General features: G+C 33.2%; 1 protein-coding gene across 1 annotated transcript; it reads left to right on the forward strand.

Annotated features, from left to right (window-relative positions):
* Positions 1-16,745: 16,745 nt before the first annotated feature.
* LOC117681227 (uncharacterized) lies at positions 16,746-19,069 on the forward strand. The gene is made up of 2 exons (XM_066072416.1): positions 16,746-18,819; positions 19,026-19,069. Exons 1-2 carry the CDS (start codon positions 16,746-16,748, stop codon positions 19,067-19,069), a joined length of 2,118 nt encoding a protein of 705 aa, XP_065928488.1.
* Positions 19,070-19,363: the final 294 nt, after the last annotated feature.

Below are 19,363 nucleotides of genomic sequence, written 5' to 3' on the forward strand. Positions count from 1 at the left end.
GTAGCTATTTAAACAAATCAAGCAGTTTATCAGTTTAACCGTTTTCCTTTGATAGTTTAGTGAGCTCAATAAACAATAATAAACGATGGGCAAATATACAAAAAAAATTATATTTACTTTTTATTGAGCACTTCCGTTTGTTCATTTCCTGTTCCGAGGCAAAAAATCTTATTTCTACAAGATCTCAAAAACGGTAACGACTTGAACAACCAAACTTTGTGGGATGATAGAGCTATGTATGTACATGCGTCTACATAGTTTGTTTCATACGGCGTAACTTTCGGTTGTTACAGGAAAGACTCCAAAATTTGATTTTACATTAATATCTTTATGGCCATTGAGAATGGAAATAACGTCTTACTAACAGATACAATAGGTCATCTACACATGCTTTAATAAATGAAAACATTCTACTTCCGGTAACACATCTCAAATATCTCAGGTAGCTTTCTTAAATGAAAACTTTTGTACCCGTGAGATCTCAGAAACTGTAAGCGTTAAAGATACAAAATGGATGATGAACATTTTGATTGGACATGCGTTTAACGGGTTTCATTTAGTCGTCCATCACTTCTGGTTCTCACTCGATCAATGAAATCGAATTATGGCTATTTACTAGCATAGATTATTACTTACTTCATCTAAGCGATCTTAAACAAACCAAATATTCTACTTCCGGCGAGATAGATCAATTACCTCACGTATTATTTATAAAACAAATTTTGTACTCTCGAGATCTCAAAAATTGTAAGTAACCGGACACGAAACTTAGATGATAGACATTTGACAGAAGACGTATTTAATTTTGTCGACCGTCACTTCCGGTCCATACTGTAAGGTTCGAACAAATTTTGTTTTTAACAAGTTTAGCTGACTTTTCTTAGGTGTTTGATTTAGCCTGATAAAAAGTGATGTACACTAGGCAAATGTACAAGACAAAACAACTTTTATTTTCAATAATCACTTCCGTCCGTCTTTTTCCGGCCCCGAGACAAAAAAATCTTGTTTTAACGAGAACTCCAATTTGGCAGAGACGAGATCAAATGAATTTTAGAAAAGATTGACTCAAACAAATCAAGGTTTTCATAAGTTTAATTGTTTTTCTTTGACAATTTAAGTTAATGTAATAGATAAAAAAGTACGATAGAAAATATTCAAGAAATGCCAGCTTTTATTTTCATTGAGCACTTCCGTTTGCCCGTTTCTTGTCCCATAACAAAAAAACCTTGTCTCCAAAATATCTAAAAAATTGTAAAGACTTGAATAACTAAACATTGTTGGCTGATAGACCTGTGTACGTACATGTTTTGACACTATTTTTTTTTATGCTGGTTACCTTCCGGTCGTCACAGGAAGTACTCCAAAATATGTTTATAATTTGTTTGGTTATTTACTATGAAAGTAAAATTTTAGTTATAGAAATACAATAAATCATCTACACATTGTTAAATAAACAAAAAAATCTACTTCCGGGGTGATATCACAAGTAGCTTTTTAAAAACAAATTTTGTTCTCGGGAAATCTCTCACAAACTTTAAGAGGTCAAGACGCAAAACTTTCTCGGATGATAGACATTTGACTGAAGATGTTTTTAATGGGTTTCATTTTGTCGACCGTCACTTCAGGTCCTCATCGGAAGGGTTCGAACAAATCAAGCTGTTTATAACTTAATATTTTTTCTTTGAATAATTTTTTTGATCTGATGAACAGTTATGTATCGTTGGTAAATGCACAAAAAATACCTCTTCAAATGTCTTTCATCACTTCTGTTTGTCTGTTTCCGGTCCTGAGACAAAAAGACCCTTTCACAAGGAGGTGTGAAAACTGACAAAAACTGAACAACCAAACGTTAAGGAAAGACAAAACAATGTATGAATATAAGTGTTCCATTTTCTGTTTTTGAGTGCTTCCGATCGTCACTGGAAGCACTCAAAAATTGACTTTTTGTTTTGTTTTACATAGAAATAATTCCTTCACCGTATATATTTTATCCATTTTCTTTTTGCAAAAGGATTGCATTTTTTTTTTACAGATAGAGACATGAGGAACGGAATACCTTTTTGTTGCTTTTGCATCAAGAGTCTGTAGATAGTTATGTTTACTTTTAGCAAACAAAAGGAAACTAGTGTATCTGGAAAGATTTATATCTCATAATCGGTTCTGGTCATCATTATGATGACATTCTGGACATGCATCGTACAAAATTCCAAAATACAAATCCGTACCAACTTAAAATCAATGTACTGAAAGTACTGAAAAGCGGTAACCTAGCTCGGTTCTAAAGGAAATATATTATGTGCAAGCTTAGTTAGAGATGAGACTTATTGACATTTTGACATATGTTAATTAATTTGAACATGACTTGTGAATTGAAACTTGCTTGAATAATGATATAAAAAAGCCTTTGATTTTGTTACACTTTTTCTGGATTTTGTGTGCGACGTGTTAAAAACATTTGTTTGTCTAATGTTTGCACTTTAATATTGTTGTTATACGTGCATTTTCTCTATTTTCTTTATAAATGTAATTGACGTTCTGAATCTTCGTGTGCATATTAACTGCATTTAGCTGGTAAGTTGTTGAATCTAAGTAACAAATGTAAGCGACATAAAACATACAGATGAGATCTACTATGCAAACTTTAAATGTTTAGTCGTTTCTTTTTAAATTTGCTGTAGGGAGAACGGCGAGCACCAAGAACTATTGCTATTTACAAGTAATTTTGATTTTTCTACATTTTAGCTTCTGTTCACTATAATTCCACACAATATTACATTGAAGCTTTTTTTTAAGACCAAGAAAGTCAGCCATTGGAAATATATCAATAAAAATATAAGGTTACAAGAGAGTACGCAATCTATAAAAATACAAGATATATATATTTTCCACGTCAATAATAATATGCGGATATACATATCTAAACAATAAAATGCTTTCTTTGGTGATTCATTCGGGTAATGAAGGTAGCGACATTGCAGAAAAAATACATAACCCGCGTTAGCCGGTTATGTAAATTTTTTTTGCAATGATCTGCTCATAGGGGGGCAGTTTTTCGATGCTTTGAAAGCAGAAGTTTAACGACAATAAAGCGCTGAGCTATGCTTAGCGCTTTACAAATTGTACCTTGACATGTTATAACGATAAACCTGTGTTTTCAACATTCAAATACCTTTGTAACGAATACAATCAAAGAACAAATACATGTTCTTTACATTTGTTTTGTGAAGATAAAACACTTGATTTGCGCTAATGTACACGTGTTCACTTGGATGATAATGTCATGTATATGTTTTAGTCGGTGTTATTAATTACAACATTGTAAAGTGTACAGAGAACCTATAATTCATAAGATATAAAATTAAATGCCAATTCCAGGTAAAATGTCCATATTAAACACTTTTTGTATACCCCCTCGCGCTTTAATTTTGTAAAAGATATTAATGTGTTCGTAAAAGGTAAGTATATTCAAAATATAACGTGAGAAAAACTGCTACATATGTTTGCTTCAAAATGAACCAATTTTTCTACAGCTGGGGGAGAAGTTATTTTTCGTCGTCGAAAAATAACCATCGGTCATGATTGTATGGGGCTAATTATTTCTCTTTACATATGCATGGTACGCCAGAGACATTTGGATCCGAGTTCCCGAGTTGTCATCAACTTGTATATGCCACATTTTTATGCTAGTATTGAAAACATGAGAAATTATAAGCATTCAAAAACCAACGTTTACGCAAGTTTATAACCATAACATGTTGGATTTTTTCCCCAATTTGACACCCTTTTCTTACATGAAGCGCATATTTGAATGCTTTTGGTATCATAAATATTTTCCCTAAACCCTTTTTAAAGGAAATTGCATATTTACCCATTTCTAGGGCCAAATTTCCTGGATTTAAATCTTCCTGTACGCCGTTTCTTTTTCTTTTTTTCTGAAAAAGATTACCGTTTAATTTATTTTCTGAACATATTTTTACATGTTTTTTTTTCATATCATATCTGTTAAAGCCAAATGATATTCGTTCTCTTAATACATATTAAATTAGAATTAAGTACATGAATCGATCTTTTGACTATCATGTGTAGCCTAACAATTTCAATGTCGATGAAAACGTTGAATGTTCTTGGTTTCTTAATACTGCATTAACTACGTTCATTTTTCAAACATAATGCAATATGTCCTACGATCATTTATTAGAGTTTGAATGCATCGTCGTTGATGCGATTATTTTTACTCAGAACTACCAATTTAACATAGTCATATGGTTTGAGATAAGTGCGCTTAGAAAATTGTTCAAGAAAAGGAGCGATATAATATCAATAAGCCCACATAGTCTGAAAGTACCAAGTAGATTTACATATCTATTTTTTTTAGCACAGTTTGAAACAATGTGACTGTTTCCAGAATAAATCAATATACCAACGTATCCAAAAAAAATTCGAATGCAACAAAACAAACTATTAAACTTATAAAATCTTATTATCCATCATCATACATGATACTCAATTTAGGGTATGTGCTTTTGTTGAAAGTCGTCAAAGTTATTGCATATATTTAAGTTAAAAGTAAAAAGTGATAGATTTTGTGAAAAAGAAACCCTGAGCAATATGTTTTTCTAATTCTATATATGAAACACTGCTGTAATCCGTATTTATATGTATATATATATATATAAAGACTCTATATAAGTGCAGCTTTTTTTTACCAACGATATCTTCTTTTTATGTATAATAGATCTAATAAAAAATATCATACTTATTGATATTAATTATCTAACCTTAATCCAGTCTTATAAATTCATTTTGGTCATAAGTTTATGAAATTTCATTATCATTCTGATATTTACTGATTTATTGAATAAATGATCTATAGAATATGCAACTTAAATGTTACTAAATAAAATTAAAAAGGCATACCTTTATATTGTGAAGGTGTTTCGCTGTAACGTGTAAAAAGAAATGATAATACACCTGACATCATAACTTTACAACGTAACAACTGATGAATGTCACTAGAATAAAAGCTTAACCAATGTGTTCTTGATTGAAAACAACAAAATGGCAATTTCTCAATTTGCTGCGCATCAACATGATTTATTTAAGAAAAGGCGTATAAATATATAACAATTTTTAACTTCATTTATTTACCCTTTAGCCAATGGTTTATCCTCCTCGGAACTTTCACGCATATCATCATCTTTTACTGCATTATTGGCTAAAAAATGAGCAAAATTCCAACTTAATGCTTATATCGTCATATTTTGTTTTCATTCAAAAACAATTATGATAAGAATTGCGAAATTTTTTACAAAAGCGAAGAAAATTAAACGATATAAAGTTCCTTTTCATTTTTAACAGTTCGAAAAGGACAAAATACTAATATTCCAATAAACAATCAAAAGTAAAATGGTGCTTCAATACTAATATGCAAACATCCTCTTTAGCTATGATAAAAAGATCAAAGTAGTTGACAACTTGGATAAAAGATTATTAATGAAAATAGTTTTTTATTTTATTTCGATGAATTGCAATGATGCATGCCTTGATCTAACTTTGTAGGCATTTCAATTATATGTAGATTCAAAAGTTGAGGCCTATATTCAATAGCGTTAAAGTAAACATGAAAAGACATTTGTAATAACTAAACAATTCAAAGTTCATTTATTTTATGACCCTACTTGTTGAGAAATAGGTTGAGATCACAGCAAGTTATGTCCTTGACATTGAAAACGTTAAAAATGTAATCAGGTCAAGAACTTAAATGACCATAATAATTTAAAGCCAATGAACATCACTTTATTTTTTTAATTTTATGATACAAGTATGTCACATCACCTCCTTGCAGGTACGATATGGACTGGAAATAATTCCAGTAAAAATTCTTCAGTATCAATGGTTAAGTGTTAACATGGTGTACTGACTATACACTAACCGAATTATCGATAAAAATAAAAACTGACCTTCCTCTGAACAACCCGGATAGCTGTCAAAAGGAAAAAATAAATATTTTATCATGGTTAATATAGAGATAACATCAACGAAGGTTTGAACAACTCGAAACTATTATATTATTGAAATCGTATTTAAATTAACCTTCAAAAGGACTATAACAACAAAAATAATAATGAAGATAAAAAATTATTTGTTTACCATATTTTTTGTTACACACCTAATATTTTCCATAAGATTAAAATCAAATACCAGGACGAAAATATGGTTGTAAATAATGATATTGGATATTAAATATAAAAGATGAGCTGATTAGTTTAAGTTTTGATATAATAACCAGGTACAAATGATTTAAAATTTATGAGATAATCAAATGTAGAAAGTTTAGTTCGCCAAAGGCTTTCTTATATCAACATTTGATACACAATTTCTCTTTACATGCAATCTTATCTGAAAAAATAAAAAAATATATTGCAAAATTTATTATTTCTTATAAGTCAATCGATTGTTGAAGGCAGGCATAATAATATATTAATTGAAGTCAATTAAAACAATTAACGTTACACACAGTGATATACCTGTAAAAGTATTACTGTAAAATTTACATTCAAAATTCATAATGGTATACGTATAAAATTTCCGTTGGTACGAGTCGACAAGTGAAGTCGTAATCAAATATTTGGATACGAGTGGACCATAGAGTTTTGGGTATGATCGGACTATTTGATTACGAGTCTGTTTGGGTACTAGTCAGTTTGGGAACGAGTTGACTGTTATTCAGGATTCGGTTGCACGAACGTCAGTTAAATTAACTCTTAGTTAAAACTGTAACTAGCTGTTAATTTTTTAATGGCAAGTTACATAACCAAGAGTTATTTTTAGGTTGCTCGAAATATTGTAAAGTGTCTATTAGCTAACTAGGATTTAACAGAGCAAACTTAGTTAACTCGTCGTTAAAGCCGTCTGCACGCGCTTTTACCCTACCGTCTGACAGTGACAATGGCGACTAAGCGAGAAAGAAGCAGTAATTGGTCACTGTCAGAAATCAGCATTTTGACTAAAAAATTTTGAAAAAAATGAAGATGTTTTGAAGTCAAAGCAAAGCAATTTATCAAAAATTCGCGGAGTATTGCAAAATGGGCAGAGGTGACCGAAATGATAAATGCAGTGGGTATTCAGCGGCGCACGGTTGACCAGGTAAAATTCAAGTGGGGTAACTTACAGCAAAGTGCCAAGAAAAGTTTTAGCGCTGCACGGAAACAGGATAAACTCACTGGCGGAGGTCCTCCACCAAAGCCTCCAACCGCGGCTGAAGAAAAAATCATCGATATGATGAAAGATCGTCCTAATTTCAGCGGCATTGTTGGGGGCTTCAAGTTCTCAATGCCCGTCACAACAGGTATGACACAATGTGGGTTTTCGACCGATAAATCAACAAATTAATACAAATCCTTGAAATAAATTAATTATCAATTTTACTGGAAAATTTCACCGATGATTGAGAATGTACTGGCATGGTTTGTTTACATTGTCGTCTGACAAACACCTCACAAATTGATGACGTCAATTATGGATACACATTGAAATTACAGGGGATTCCCCGATTGCAGACAAGCTTAAAACTTCGAAATAACTTTGTGGTTAATACATATACCATTACTTACCTTTTATTAAGTACTTGTACAAGGATGATACTTATATACTGTATCATATTTCTTTCACAACAATAATATTCAAAGCTATCGTGTCCATATTCGCTTTTCTGTGCAAAAACAGAGTATAACAAGCAATAGCATAATCTATGACTTGTTATTTTAAGTTTGAATTTCACAAATGTCACTCCAACATATCGTTCATTAAATTTCATAAAAACTATAATACATACTATACATACATTACGTTTTATTTACATAGAAAAGTTGATACTCACATCACGCACCATTCATTAAAACCCTCTGGGTAGCCCCCCCCCCCCCCCTACTTCATTTGAGAAAATTACGTCAATATTGGGATATATAATAGTTTTTTTCTAAATTTTATACCTTATGCATTGTTTTTTTTTTTCAGCCTTCATTTAAACTAAAAATACATGTGCAGGACAGACACGTAGCATCGTTTTTGAAAAGGGGGGGGGGGTAATCCAAAAAATCTTGAAAAGCCCCCTCAAAAAAGAGGGGGGGGGAGATTATACTTCACAAAATCCTGAAATCAAAATCCTAATCCGTGGAAAAGGGGGGGGGGGCAACTCCATGTTAATTCAGTTTTTTTGTATGTAAATTTAAGAAAAATCTTTGCTGCGCAAAATGTAGGGGGCCGCAACCCCCCCCCCCCCCCCCCCCCCCCCGATGCTACGTGCCTGCAGAATATTTAATCAGTTTTATCAATTTATTTATCAATAATTTTATCAATCGGTAACTCATATTTGAAAATTAATCACTTACAGGCTCGTACACTAAACTTAAAAATAAAGTGTTTTATATTTTGTATAATTAAGGGTTTTGTCTGATTATATTATGAACAGTTTTTTTTCATTGAGATCATAAGTAGAGCGTCATGTCCGGGAAATTTAGTGTGCATTTGTTAAATCCCTAATCTTTAATGAAACGGATTAATATAAGTTGTAACAACTTGTTTCCGAATCCTGTTTGTATTATTTATTGTTTATAATGATGTACAATTCAAATGAAATAAAGTTTTAACTAAATCCCTAAAAATACATATGTGACAGTGTGATTGATAATGAGCAGTATATTCATCTCTCATTGTCTTAAAAAATCACATCATACTCGGATTAAGCTTTAATATTGTATATTACTTTTAAAGTTGTAGCATTACTCTATTATAATAATTTTATAAATTTCTCTCTGTAGTGGTTTTAAAAGATGCTGACTTACATGTAGATGCTACCGGTACCTCTTCCTATGTGGAATACGTAGAAAGTACGCAGGCAAGTGAAACCGAAGCTGTTGAAGCCGTTCCTGAGGTCGAAAGTTTCGAGTGTGTTTCACGATTTTTTCATTTATTATTTTTCATTTCACATTATTGGAATTTTTTGTTGAAAAAATACATTGTTTGGCACAAAGGATCGAAACGTTCTTCGTTATTTGTGAAAGATGAATTGTGCATATTTGACAAAATTAATACATGTATTATCAAAGTGCGTCCAAATGCGTCAATGGGGGTAAAAGGGTTAATCAAACCCCTTATATAAAATACACACAAATGATTATAGTTGATGGAAAAAATGATTTTTTTTAATGTTTTGATATATTAAATGATATTTTATTGGTACGGTTTAATAAATATATATAATTATTTTTAGTATTTGCGTCATAAATCTTTTTTTTCTTTTTGTATTTAATAGCAATACCAATCAAATTGTAATACTTCCTTCTATGCACAATGCGGAAAAGGAATCAGAGTTGGGGACCAAGGCCTGCACTTTAAATGAACCCTCAGTATCAGATTCTCGACCCAAGAAACGAAAGAAAATTTTAATAGATGAATTGCAAAGAATTCAGTATGAGGTAACAAAATAAATGAAATTCTTGTATAAAATATTAAAGGAATCAACAATATTGTCGGTGGATTCAAAGAATATCAGAATTGTTACACAGATAAATACTGGCATGTTCTAAGCAGGTTTAATCTTAATTTCATTTATTTCAGGTTTTATGTTGTCAAAAGACACACACCGGGCTCAATAATGTGAAGATTCAGAAGGACATTGAGCGGTCAGAACTTGAAACTGAAAACTTGAGGCTGCGGAATGCCAAGTTGACCCATGAAATTGAGCTCTTAAACCAAAATCTTGCGCAAAATGATAATGCCTTGCTGGCATTGCAAGCTTTATCTGATGAGTAAAATAATTATAAATTAAATAGGTACACAGGTCATGTGTTTATGGTAATTGTTTGCAGGTTTTTATTTTTATTTGTTACGTTAGAAATATGTTCTTGTTATGAAGTTCTTGACTGCCCTGCCATCCTCCGGTCCTTGATAATTTAATTGTCCAACGGCATTATCCTGTTGAGGATTACCATTCTCCATCTCTTCCTTTAAACTCAGTGCAATGTTGTGTAGAATTGCACAAGCGCCAATGATTCTACAGACTTTCGCGGGTTTCATTCTAATCTCACTATGCAACACATGAAATCATCTTCGTTTCCACCAACCAAACACCCTCTCGATCGTGTTGCGCGTGCGACAATGGGCCGAGTTATAGCCCTCCTGAGAGGCGTTCGATGGATGAAGATACGGCGTTAATAGAAATCTGGAACAAGCATACCCGCTGTCACCTAGCAAATACCCATCGTCTACACCTCGATGATGATTTTCGAGGTATGCACTGACTTCTGACGCCCGAAAAATGTGGCTGTCATGCGTACTACCAGGCCAGTGGGCATCAACATTAATGAATTTCCCTAAAGGAGAAAATACACAATCTAATATCTTACAAAGTCATATAATATACTGAATGTCTCCATATAATATTGTTTCTTTAAAAAAGTTCAGAATTAAGCTTCAGTAATGAGTGGAAATGTATACTAGACTCTAAGCAAAATTTAAAATTTTAAAGTAAATTAGTATTCTACATACATCTTGTTGTATTTAATTGTCGTTGTATAAGAACTTTATTTATGACAGAATGAATATAAATTCCATGCAGTATACATCCAAATTAACACACCATAATGGGAGCAGATTGCTTGCACATTTATGGAGTGCCGTCCTTTCCTGTTCACGTACGTTGGTTCGTTGTCTGATGGTGCTTGTATTCTCACATGTGTAACATCGATACACCCAAAGACACCTGGGAACCCACCACGCAAATAAAAGTTCTCCTTTGATTTTTTTATTTCTTCTTGGGTAGGCCATTTTAAAAATTGGTCTTTCTTGGTAAGTATGGCATTTGTTACGTTCTCCACGGCTCGGCTCACCGTACTTTTAGCATAGCCCATGGTGTCCCCTATCACTTCCATAAAACTCCCAGAAGCAAAGAAACGAAGTGCAAGCATTACCTGTAAGATGGTCATGGTAATCTTTCTTCACACAGAATAAAAATATGTTACTGAGGAATTCTTTTTTAACAATTCCAAAATTTAAGATAGATGTGTTACGTTTCTGCACATTACATACCAATCATATCTGAAATTTTACCGCAGAATTTTTTCATTATTGTCAGTCGACAAAATTGGATTTTTAAAAATAATTTGTAGAGACGAATGGAATGCATAATCCGTGATATATTACGCATATTTGGAAAGTTAAACAAGAAAAAAGTGTGTTACAGCTCATTTTTTTCTAAATTTAAAACCAATTGAAAGGGGGGGGGGGGGGCATGTCCCAAGTACCTGTGGTTAAAGAGGGTTTAAGAGGGCTCGGTGGTCGTGGCCAGTTTTAGACTTCTTTAAAAGAAAAGCTCTATAAAAATATAGGGAAATACACAACTTTAAAAGGTGAAATATACGGATAATTTCTTTACACAACAATATTTTTTACCTAACAAATCATATCTTAAAATTTAGGTAAATTTAGGTAGATCTTAATTTGTTGACCGCCCAGCCACCTTAACATTAAATTTTCATTGTGTGTAGATTTTATTTTTTTTCCGTTTCGTACTCAACTAAAGCAACTAGAATCCAGTTGATAGAAAAATCATATGATATCAGTTAAATTAATAGTACACAACCTGATTCATATGAGATGTTCCGTCTGTAGTTCGAAAAGCCCTAAGTTCAGCCCAATTTTCATATTAGGAAAAAAAAATAAGCGTAATTATTCAAGTACATCTAAGAAACTACCCGTACTTGCCATGCGAAATTACATATCGTGGAGGAGTTTAAAATGAATACTATATAATCGTTAATATCAATTTTTTTCCAGAAGATTTCAGAATATTACAATTTTTATGGTATAAAAAGTTAAATGGTATAAATTTCTATCTTATATTTACAGGGTTTAGAAATTTTGAGAAAACGTATAATTTCTAGGATCCCGTGAAAAAATAAACGGCACTTAATCTATGACGTCAAAGTAAAAATGACGTCATATTCGACGTTCGTTTAAAAAAAATGTAAAACAAAATACATGTAGCATACATACATGCAAATACATCCTAAATATATGTGTGTTTTGAAGAAATGTACTATACACATATTGCATTACTTGTAGCTCTCTAAAACAAATTTAAGACATAACGTTACAGTTTTTACTTTCTTAATTCAATAAGAGAAAGAGAGAGAGGGGGAGGGGTATTTCGTAAACATGTATGATTACTTATCCATGAAATAAAAATAAAATAAAATGGATATACCCGTATGACATACCTGCGTTTCCACGGCAATTGACTGGCTTCTTTTAGTAGCCCTTTGTAGGTCATCACGCAGCAGGTTTGCGATAAATAGAATATATTCTCGTTTGAAACGAAACCTGGATCGGATTTAATCGGCATTTAAATCGTTCATCTCTGCCTGTATACTCTCTCTTTTCTTCCAGCAAACAAATCACCAAACAACAACAGGTTCGCCATTTTGATTTTAATGCTTAGTTAAATATTTAATGTACCTATGTAACCTGTAAGTTAAATTAGATACTTAACTAAGCTTTAACAGCTTGTTAACTTTTGAGCAACCCGTTTAACTCGTCGTTAATTTTAACGTCACGTTAACGTCAAGTTAACGGTTAGTTAAATTTAGCTAACGTTCGTGCAACCGAATCCAGGTATATAAAACTGCGTATAGGTATACAATACTAAGCTTTGTGTTTGATAATTAATTACCTTACAACTTCAAATTTTCAGAAAAAATCCTGGTTTTGATTCAAAGCTTGTTCTTTTTTTTTTTTAATTCATCTATCTTTACTTACCTGTTTGATAGATTCTGCGTAGGAATGTCATATCCGAATACATGGCTCTCTAAAGAGAGAATATATATAAATATTTACATTCTACTGTGTTTTTCCCTTCAAACGCGCGTTACTCAATTTGTATGCACACACCGCTGCAGTTATGAGAGTGTATACTTCAAAAAAATCATGATTCAATGCTATAATATATAATTACTTAAAACGTGTCTTACTGACTGTTTACCGACACCACAAATTTCTGTAAACATTTACAAACCTAATAGGTGTTTTGTTTTGTCGAGGGCAATTTGATAAAAAAAAAACCAAACAGTTCAAATTTTATATATATATATATATATATATATATATATATATATATATATATATATATATATATATATATATATATATATATATATATATATATATATATATATATATATATAATTTAAAAATGATAAATATCCAGAATAAAATCACAAATTGATCCTATTAACCGCAAACGTTTGCGGTTAATAGGATCAATTTGTGATTTTATTCTGGATATTTATCATTTTTGAATTATTTAAAACTGTACCGATTTATTTTTTGTTGTATTGGGAAATATATATATATATATATATATATATATATATATATATATATATATATATATATATATATATATATATATATATATATATATATATATATTGAAACACAATAAAATCCACAGTGGTCGGCGAGTTATAGATAAAAATTAAATAAGAAAACACGAAAAACGTTCAATATAGCTTAAGCGCTTTCATTTTAAAATCTTCAGAAGCTATATAATGGTAACATAGTAACGTGACGTCAAAAAACTTGAACGTTGAACGGCAATGTCTATTATGACGTCATAGCTATATTTAGCGGAAAAAATATAATTTGCAACATAGTAGATAACATACAATTCAATACATTATCATTACAAACAGTTCAATTTGGGTTTAAAAATACGTATGAAATGTTTTTCTTTTTCTCTTCTTTGCACATTACTGTCACTCAACAGTTTGTAAAATGGAATTATTTAATTTATATATATATATATATATATATATATATATATATATATATATATATATATATATATATATATATATATATATATATATATATATATATATATATATATAAATTAAATAATTCCATTTTACAAACTGTTGATATATATATATATATATATATATATATATATATATATATATATATATATATATATATAAGAAGCACTAGCAAACCAACAACACTCGTTATCTAAAGTGTCGGATCAAAAGATACAAGGTTATAAGATGAGATATAAAAAAGCACTAAAAATAACCAACGACACGAACAATAAAGTAAAATATTGTCAAATTTTCGGGACAACCCGTCCCTTCTTCAGGACAACAAAATAAAAACTACATAAGAAAGAAGAAAAACATCTACAAAACTAGCACTAAACTAAACTAAATAATATATAAAAACTAGATAATGTTTAAACACCGGATCAAAACGTGGCAGCTACATCTTTATATTTAAGAATTCGAGCCCGAGAAAGAAAAATCCCGTCCGACGCAGCGGACGGTCTGTGAAGAAGTGCTGAAAGATAACGCGAACGAATTAACTTGCTAATTGGGGGTTGCTGTTAATTAAGTTGTACTAGTAAGATAATTCGTAGTGAAAGTTTGTAGGGAAGATTGGCCCTGTAAAAGACCACATAAATAATCATGAATGTAAAAACTAATGGAAGTGAAATAAAGCAAAAGAACAAAACCGATTAAGGAAATAGCTAATAATTTGAATAAATAACATGATTAATAGTTTGTACATGGACCGAAAAAGATGAAGATGGTGATATTGCTACGAAAACAAATCAGTACTTAGTTGATGTTCATTTTGGTGAAGTCACTTAATTTGTTAATGCCGTCAGGGCGGAATGACTTCAGTCTATGCATCCAAAATTTTTCTTTGTTTTTTCTCTCCGCATCTGTCCAGTTAGGGTTGTGATCAATGACCAAAACCATCATGTCCTCCCATTTGTGATCATCTAAATTAAAATGTTCCCCGACGGGTTCTTTAATTTTCTTAGTTTTGATGGTGGAACGATGATTATTGATGCGCCTGCGGAGGTCTCCTGTTTCCCCTACGTATTGTTTCTGACAAAATTTACAATTGATGAGATATACACAATTGTCCGTACGACAAGAAGTATTTGCGAAAATTTTGTAAGTACGGCCAGTAATGGGGCTAGAGAAGTCGTCTGCATCAGAGCTGTGTTTGCACAACAGACATCTGGTGTCAGAACAAGTTCTAAAGCCACCATTAGGCAGAGGGTTCTTTAGTTTGGTTCTTACCACCATGTCCTTAAGGTTTCTAGGGCGCTTGAAAGCTGCCATTGGGGGGTTTTTGAAAACCTCAACCATTTCATCATTGCTGTAAAGGATTGGTAGGTTCTTCTTTAAGACTGCATTTAGGCCCCTAAGGACAGGGTGGTAAGTAGTGACAAATGGGACCTTGTTTTCTTCGTTTTTGGGTTTATATTTCAGAAGGGATAAACGATCCTCTTTAGCTAAATCATCAATTGCATTCTGTACAGAGTGCGAGCTGTAGCCCCTGGCACATAAGTGGGATTTTAGGAGTTGACTTTGCTCAGAGTATAGTTCTTGAGTTGAACAAATACGTCTGACTCTGGTGGCTAGGCCTTTTGGTATGCCTCTAAACGTATGAGGTGGGTGGCAGCTAGACGTCATTAAATAGAGGTGGGAATCTGTAGGTTTAGTATGAATATTGAAATCGAGTTTACCATCGACTAAAGTTGAAGTAGTGTCAAGAAACGTGTTGTTGAATGAGGAAATTTCAGTCGTAAATTTGATAGAATGATGGAAAGAATTGACAAAGGTAATAAAATCATCGAGGTTGTTTCTGTTGTCAACCCACTTCATTTCGATGTCGTCTATGAAGCGCAACCAACTAAGAGGTTTGAAGGGTGACTGTGTTAGTAGGTTACGCTCTAGATTACCCATGAATATATTGGCATAAGATGGTGCCATTTTGGTGCCCATAGCAGTGCCACTGACTTGAAGGTAGTGTTCTCCATTGAACATAAAATTATTGAATTTTAGAACATGCTCTAGGAGCTTGGTGAGAGATTCAGTTGAAGGGATCTGAACCTCTCTAGCGTCCCATACCTCTTTACAGGCTGCAATACCTTCGTCATGCGGAATGTTGGTGTAAAGGGATGTGACATCCATCGTCACGAGAATAGTATTATCTGGAAGATTTGAAGATGGCGTTTTGTTAAGATAATCCGTTGTATCTTTAAGATATGACGGTAAATTTTCAACATGTGGACGGAGATGAAGGTCGATGAATTCTGAAATTTTTTCAGTGGGATGTCCAATGGCACTTACTATGGGACGTCCTGGCATTCCAGGTTTGTGAATTTTTGGAAGAACATAAAATTGGCCGGGCTTACAGTTGATAGGAAGAAGGGTAGAATAAATATTGTAACCAATTTCATTATTTTCAAACATAGTATCTAATGTTTTGGTAATAGTATTTGAGAAGTCATCTGTAGGATCAGTGTCAAGCTTTTGGTAAAAACGTTCATCTGACAATTGTCTGTATGCTTCTGCAAGATATTTGTCTTGGTCCATCACAACAATTGTTGACCCTTTATCTGCTTTTTTAATGACGATGTCTTCCCGGTTCTTTAGGGTTTGTAATGCTGATCTTTCTTCTTTATTTAGATTATCCGGGTGTCTGTGTTGTTTGGAAAGGAGTTTCTCGATGTCTGACTCGACAGCTTCTATATATGATTCTAAGGCTCCGCATTTACCAGGGGCTGGTTCCCAGTTGCTCTTAGGTCTATATAGTTTATGGTTTTCAAGGTCTTGTAAAGAAGTTTGGGACTTGTCACCTACATCAGAACTGGAGTCTTTTCTAGAGAAATGTTCTTTCAGTCTAAGTCTAACAGGAAAAGTCTCTCTAGAAAAGACTCCAGTTCTGATGTAGGTGACAAGTCCCAAACTTCTTTACAAGACCTTGAAAACCATAAACTATATAGACCTAAGAGCAACTGGGAACCAGCCCCTGGTAAATGCGGAGCCTTAGAATCATATATAGAAGCTGTCGAGTCAGACATCGAGAAACTCCTTTCCAAACAACACAGACACCCGGATAATCTAAATAAAGAAGAAAGATCAGCATTACAAACCCTAAAGAACCGGGAAGACATCGTCATTAAAAAAGCAGATAAAGGGTCAACAATTGTTGTGATGGACCAAGACAAATATCTTGCAGAAGCATACAGACAATTGTCAGATGAACGTTTTTACCAAAAGCTTGACACTGATCCTACAGATGACTTCTCAAATACTATTACCAAAACATTAGATACTATGTTTGAAAATAATGAAATTGGTTACAATATTTATTCTACCCTTCTTCCTATCAACTGTAAGCCCGGCCAATTTTATGTTCTTCCAAAAATTCACAAACCTGGAATGCCAGGACGTCCCATAGTAAGTGCCATTGGACATCCCACTGAAAAAATTTCAGAATTCATCGACCTTCATCTCCGTCCACATGTTGAAAATTTACCGTCATATCTTAAAGATACAACGGATTATCTTAACAAAACGCCATCTTCAAATCTTCCAGATAATACTATTCTCGTGACGATGGATGTCACATCCCTTTACACCAACATTCCGCATGACGAAGGTATTGCAGCCTGTAAAGAGGTATGGGACGCTAGAGAGGTTCAGATCCCTTCAACTGAATCTCTCACCAAGCTCCTAGAGCATGTTCTAAAATTCAATAATTTTATGTTCAATGGAGAACACTACCTTCAAGTCAGTGGCACTGCTATGGGCACCAAAATGGCACCATCTTATGCCAATATATTCATGGGTAATCTAGAGCGTAACCTACTAACACAGTCACCCTTCAAACCTCTTAGTTGGTTGCGCTTCATAGACGACATCGAAATGAAGTGGGTTGACAACAGAAACAACCTCGATGATTTTATTACCTTTGTCAATTCTTTCCATCATTCTATCAAATTTACGACTGAAATTTCCTCATTCAACAACACGTTTCTTGACACTACTTCAACTTTAGTCGATGGTAAACTCGATTTCAATATTCATACTAAACCTACAGATTCCCACCTCTATTTAATGACGTCTAGCTGCCACCCACCTCATACGTTTAGAGGCATACCAAAAGGCCTAGCCACCAGAGTCAGACGTATTTGTTCAACTCAAGAACTATACTCTGAGCAAAGTCAACTCCTAAAATCCCACTTATGTGCCAGGGGCTACAGCTCGCACTCTGTACAGAATGCAATTGATGATTTAGCTAAAGAGGATCGTTTATCCCTTCTGAAATATAAACCCAAAAACGAAGAAAACAAGGTCCCATTTGTCACTACTTACCACCCTGTCCTTAGGGGCCTAAATGCAGTCTTAAAGAAGAACCTACCAATCCTTTACAGCAATGATAAAATGGTTGAGGTTTTCAAAAACCCCCCAATGGCAGCTTTCAAGCGCCCTAGAAACCTTAAGGACATGGTGGTAAGAACCAAACTAAAGAACCCTCTGCCTAATGGTGGCTTTAGAACTTGTTCTGACACCAGATGTCTGTTGTGCAAACACAGCTCTGATGCAGACGACTTCTCTAGCCCCATTACTGGCCGTACTTACAAAATTTTCGCAAATACTTCTTGTCGTACGGACAATTGTGTATATCTCATCAATTGTAAATTTTGTCAGAAACAATACGTAGGGGAAACAGGAGACCTCCGCAGGCGCATCAATAATCATCGTTCCACCATCAAAACTAAGAAAATTAAAGAACCCGTCGGGGAACATTTTAATTTAGATGATCACAAATGGGAGGACATGATGGTTTTGGTCATTGATCACAACCCTAACTGGACAGATGCGGAGAGAAAAAACAAAGAAAAATTTTGGATGCATAGACTGAAGTCATTCCGCCCTGACGGCATTAACAAATTAAGTGACTTCACCAAAATGAACATCAACTAAGTACTGATTTGTTTTCGTAGCAATATCACCATCTTCATCTTTTTCGGTCCATGTACAAACTATTAATCATGTTATTTATTCAAATTATTAGCTATTTCCTTAATCGGTTTTGTTCTTTTGCTTTATTTCACTTCCATTAGTTTTTACATTCATGATTATTTATGTGGTCTTTTACAGGGCCAATCTTCCCTACAAACTTTCACTACGAATTATCTTACTAGTACAACTTAATTAACAGCAACCCCCAATTAGCAAGTTAATTCGTTCGCGTTATCTTTCAGCACTTCTTCACAGACCGTCCGCTGCGTCGGACAGGATTTTTCTTTCTCGGGCTCGAATTCTTAAATATAAAGATGTAGCTGCCACGTTTTGATCCGGTGTTTAAACATTATCTAGTTTTTATATATTATTTAGTTTAGTTTAGTGCTAGTTTTGTAGATGTTTTTCTTCTTTCTTATGTAGTTTTTATTTTGTTGTCCTGAAGAAGGGACGGGTTGTCCCGAAAATTTGACAAT

Source organism: Magallana gigas, chromosome 9 (genome assembly GCF_963853765.1).
Source record: "Magallana gigas chromosome 9, xbMagGiga1.1, whole genome shotgun sequence".
NCBI classification, from domain to species: domain Eukaryota; kingdom Metazoa; phylum Mollusca; class Bivalvia; order Ostreida; family Ostreidae; genus Magallana; species Magallana gigas.

Excerpts from the sequence above, each read along its gene's own strand:
- LOC117681227 (XM_066072416.1), top strand. The coding sequence starts at position 16,746 with ATGTTCTTTCAGTCTAAGTCTAACAGGAAAAGTCTCTCTAGAAAAGAC. Across the intron at positions 18,820-19,025 it reads TGACGGCATTAACAAATTAA|GGCCAATCTTCCCTACAAAC; the intron begins GTGACTTCACCA and ends GGTCTTTTACAG.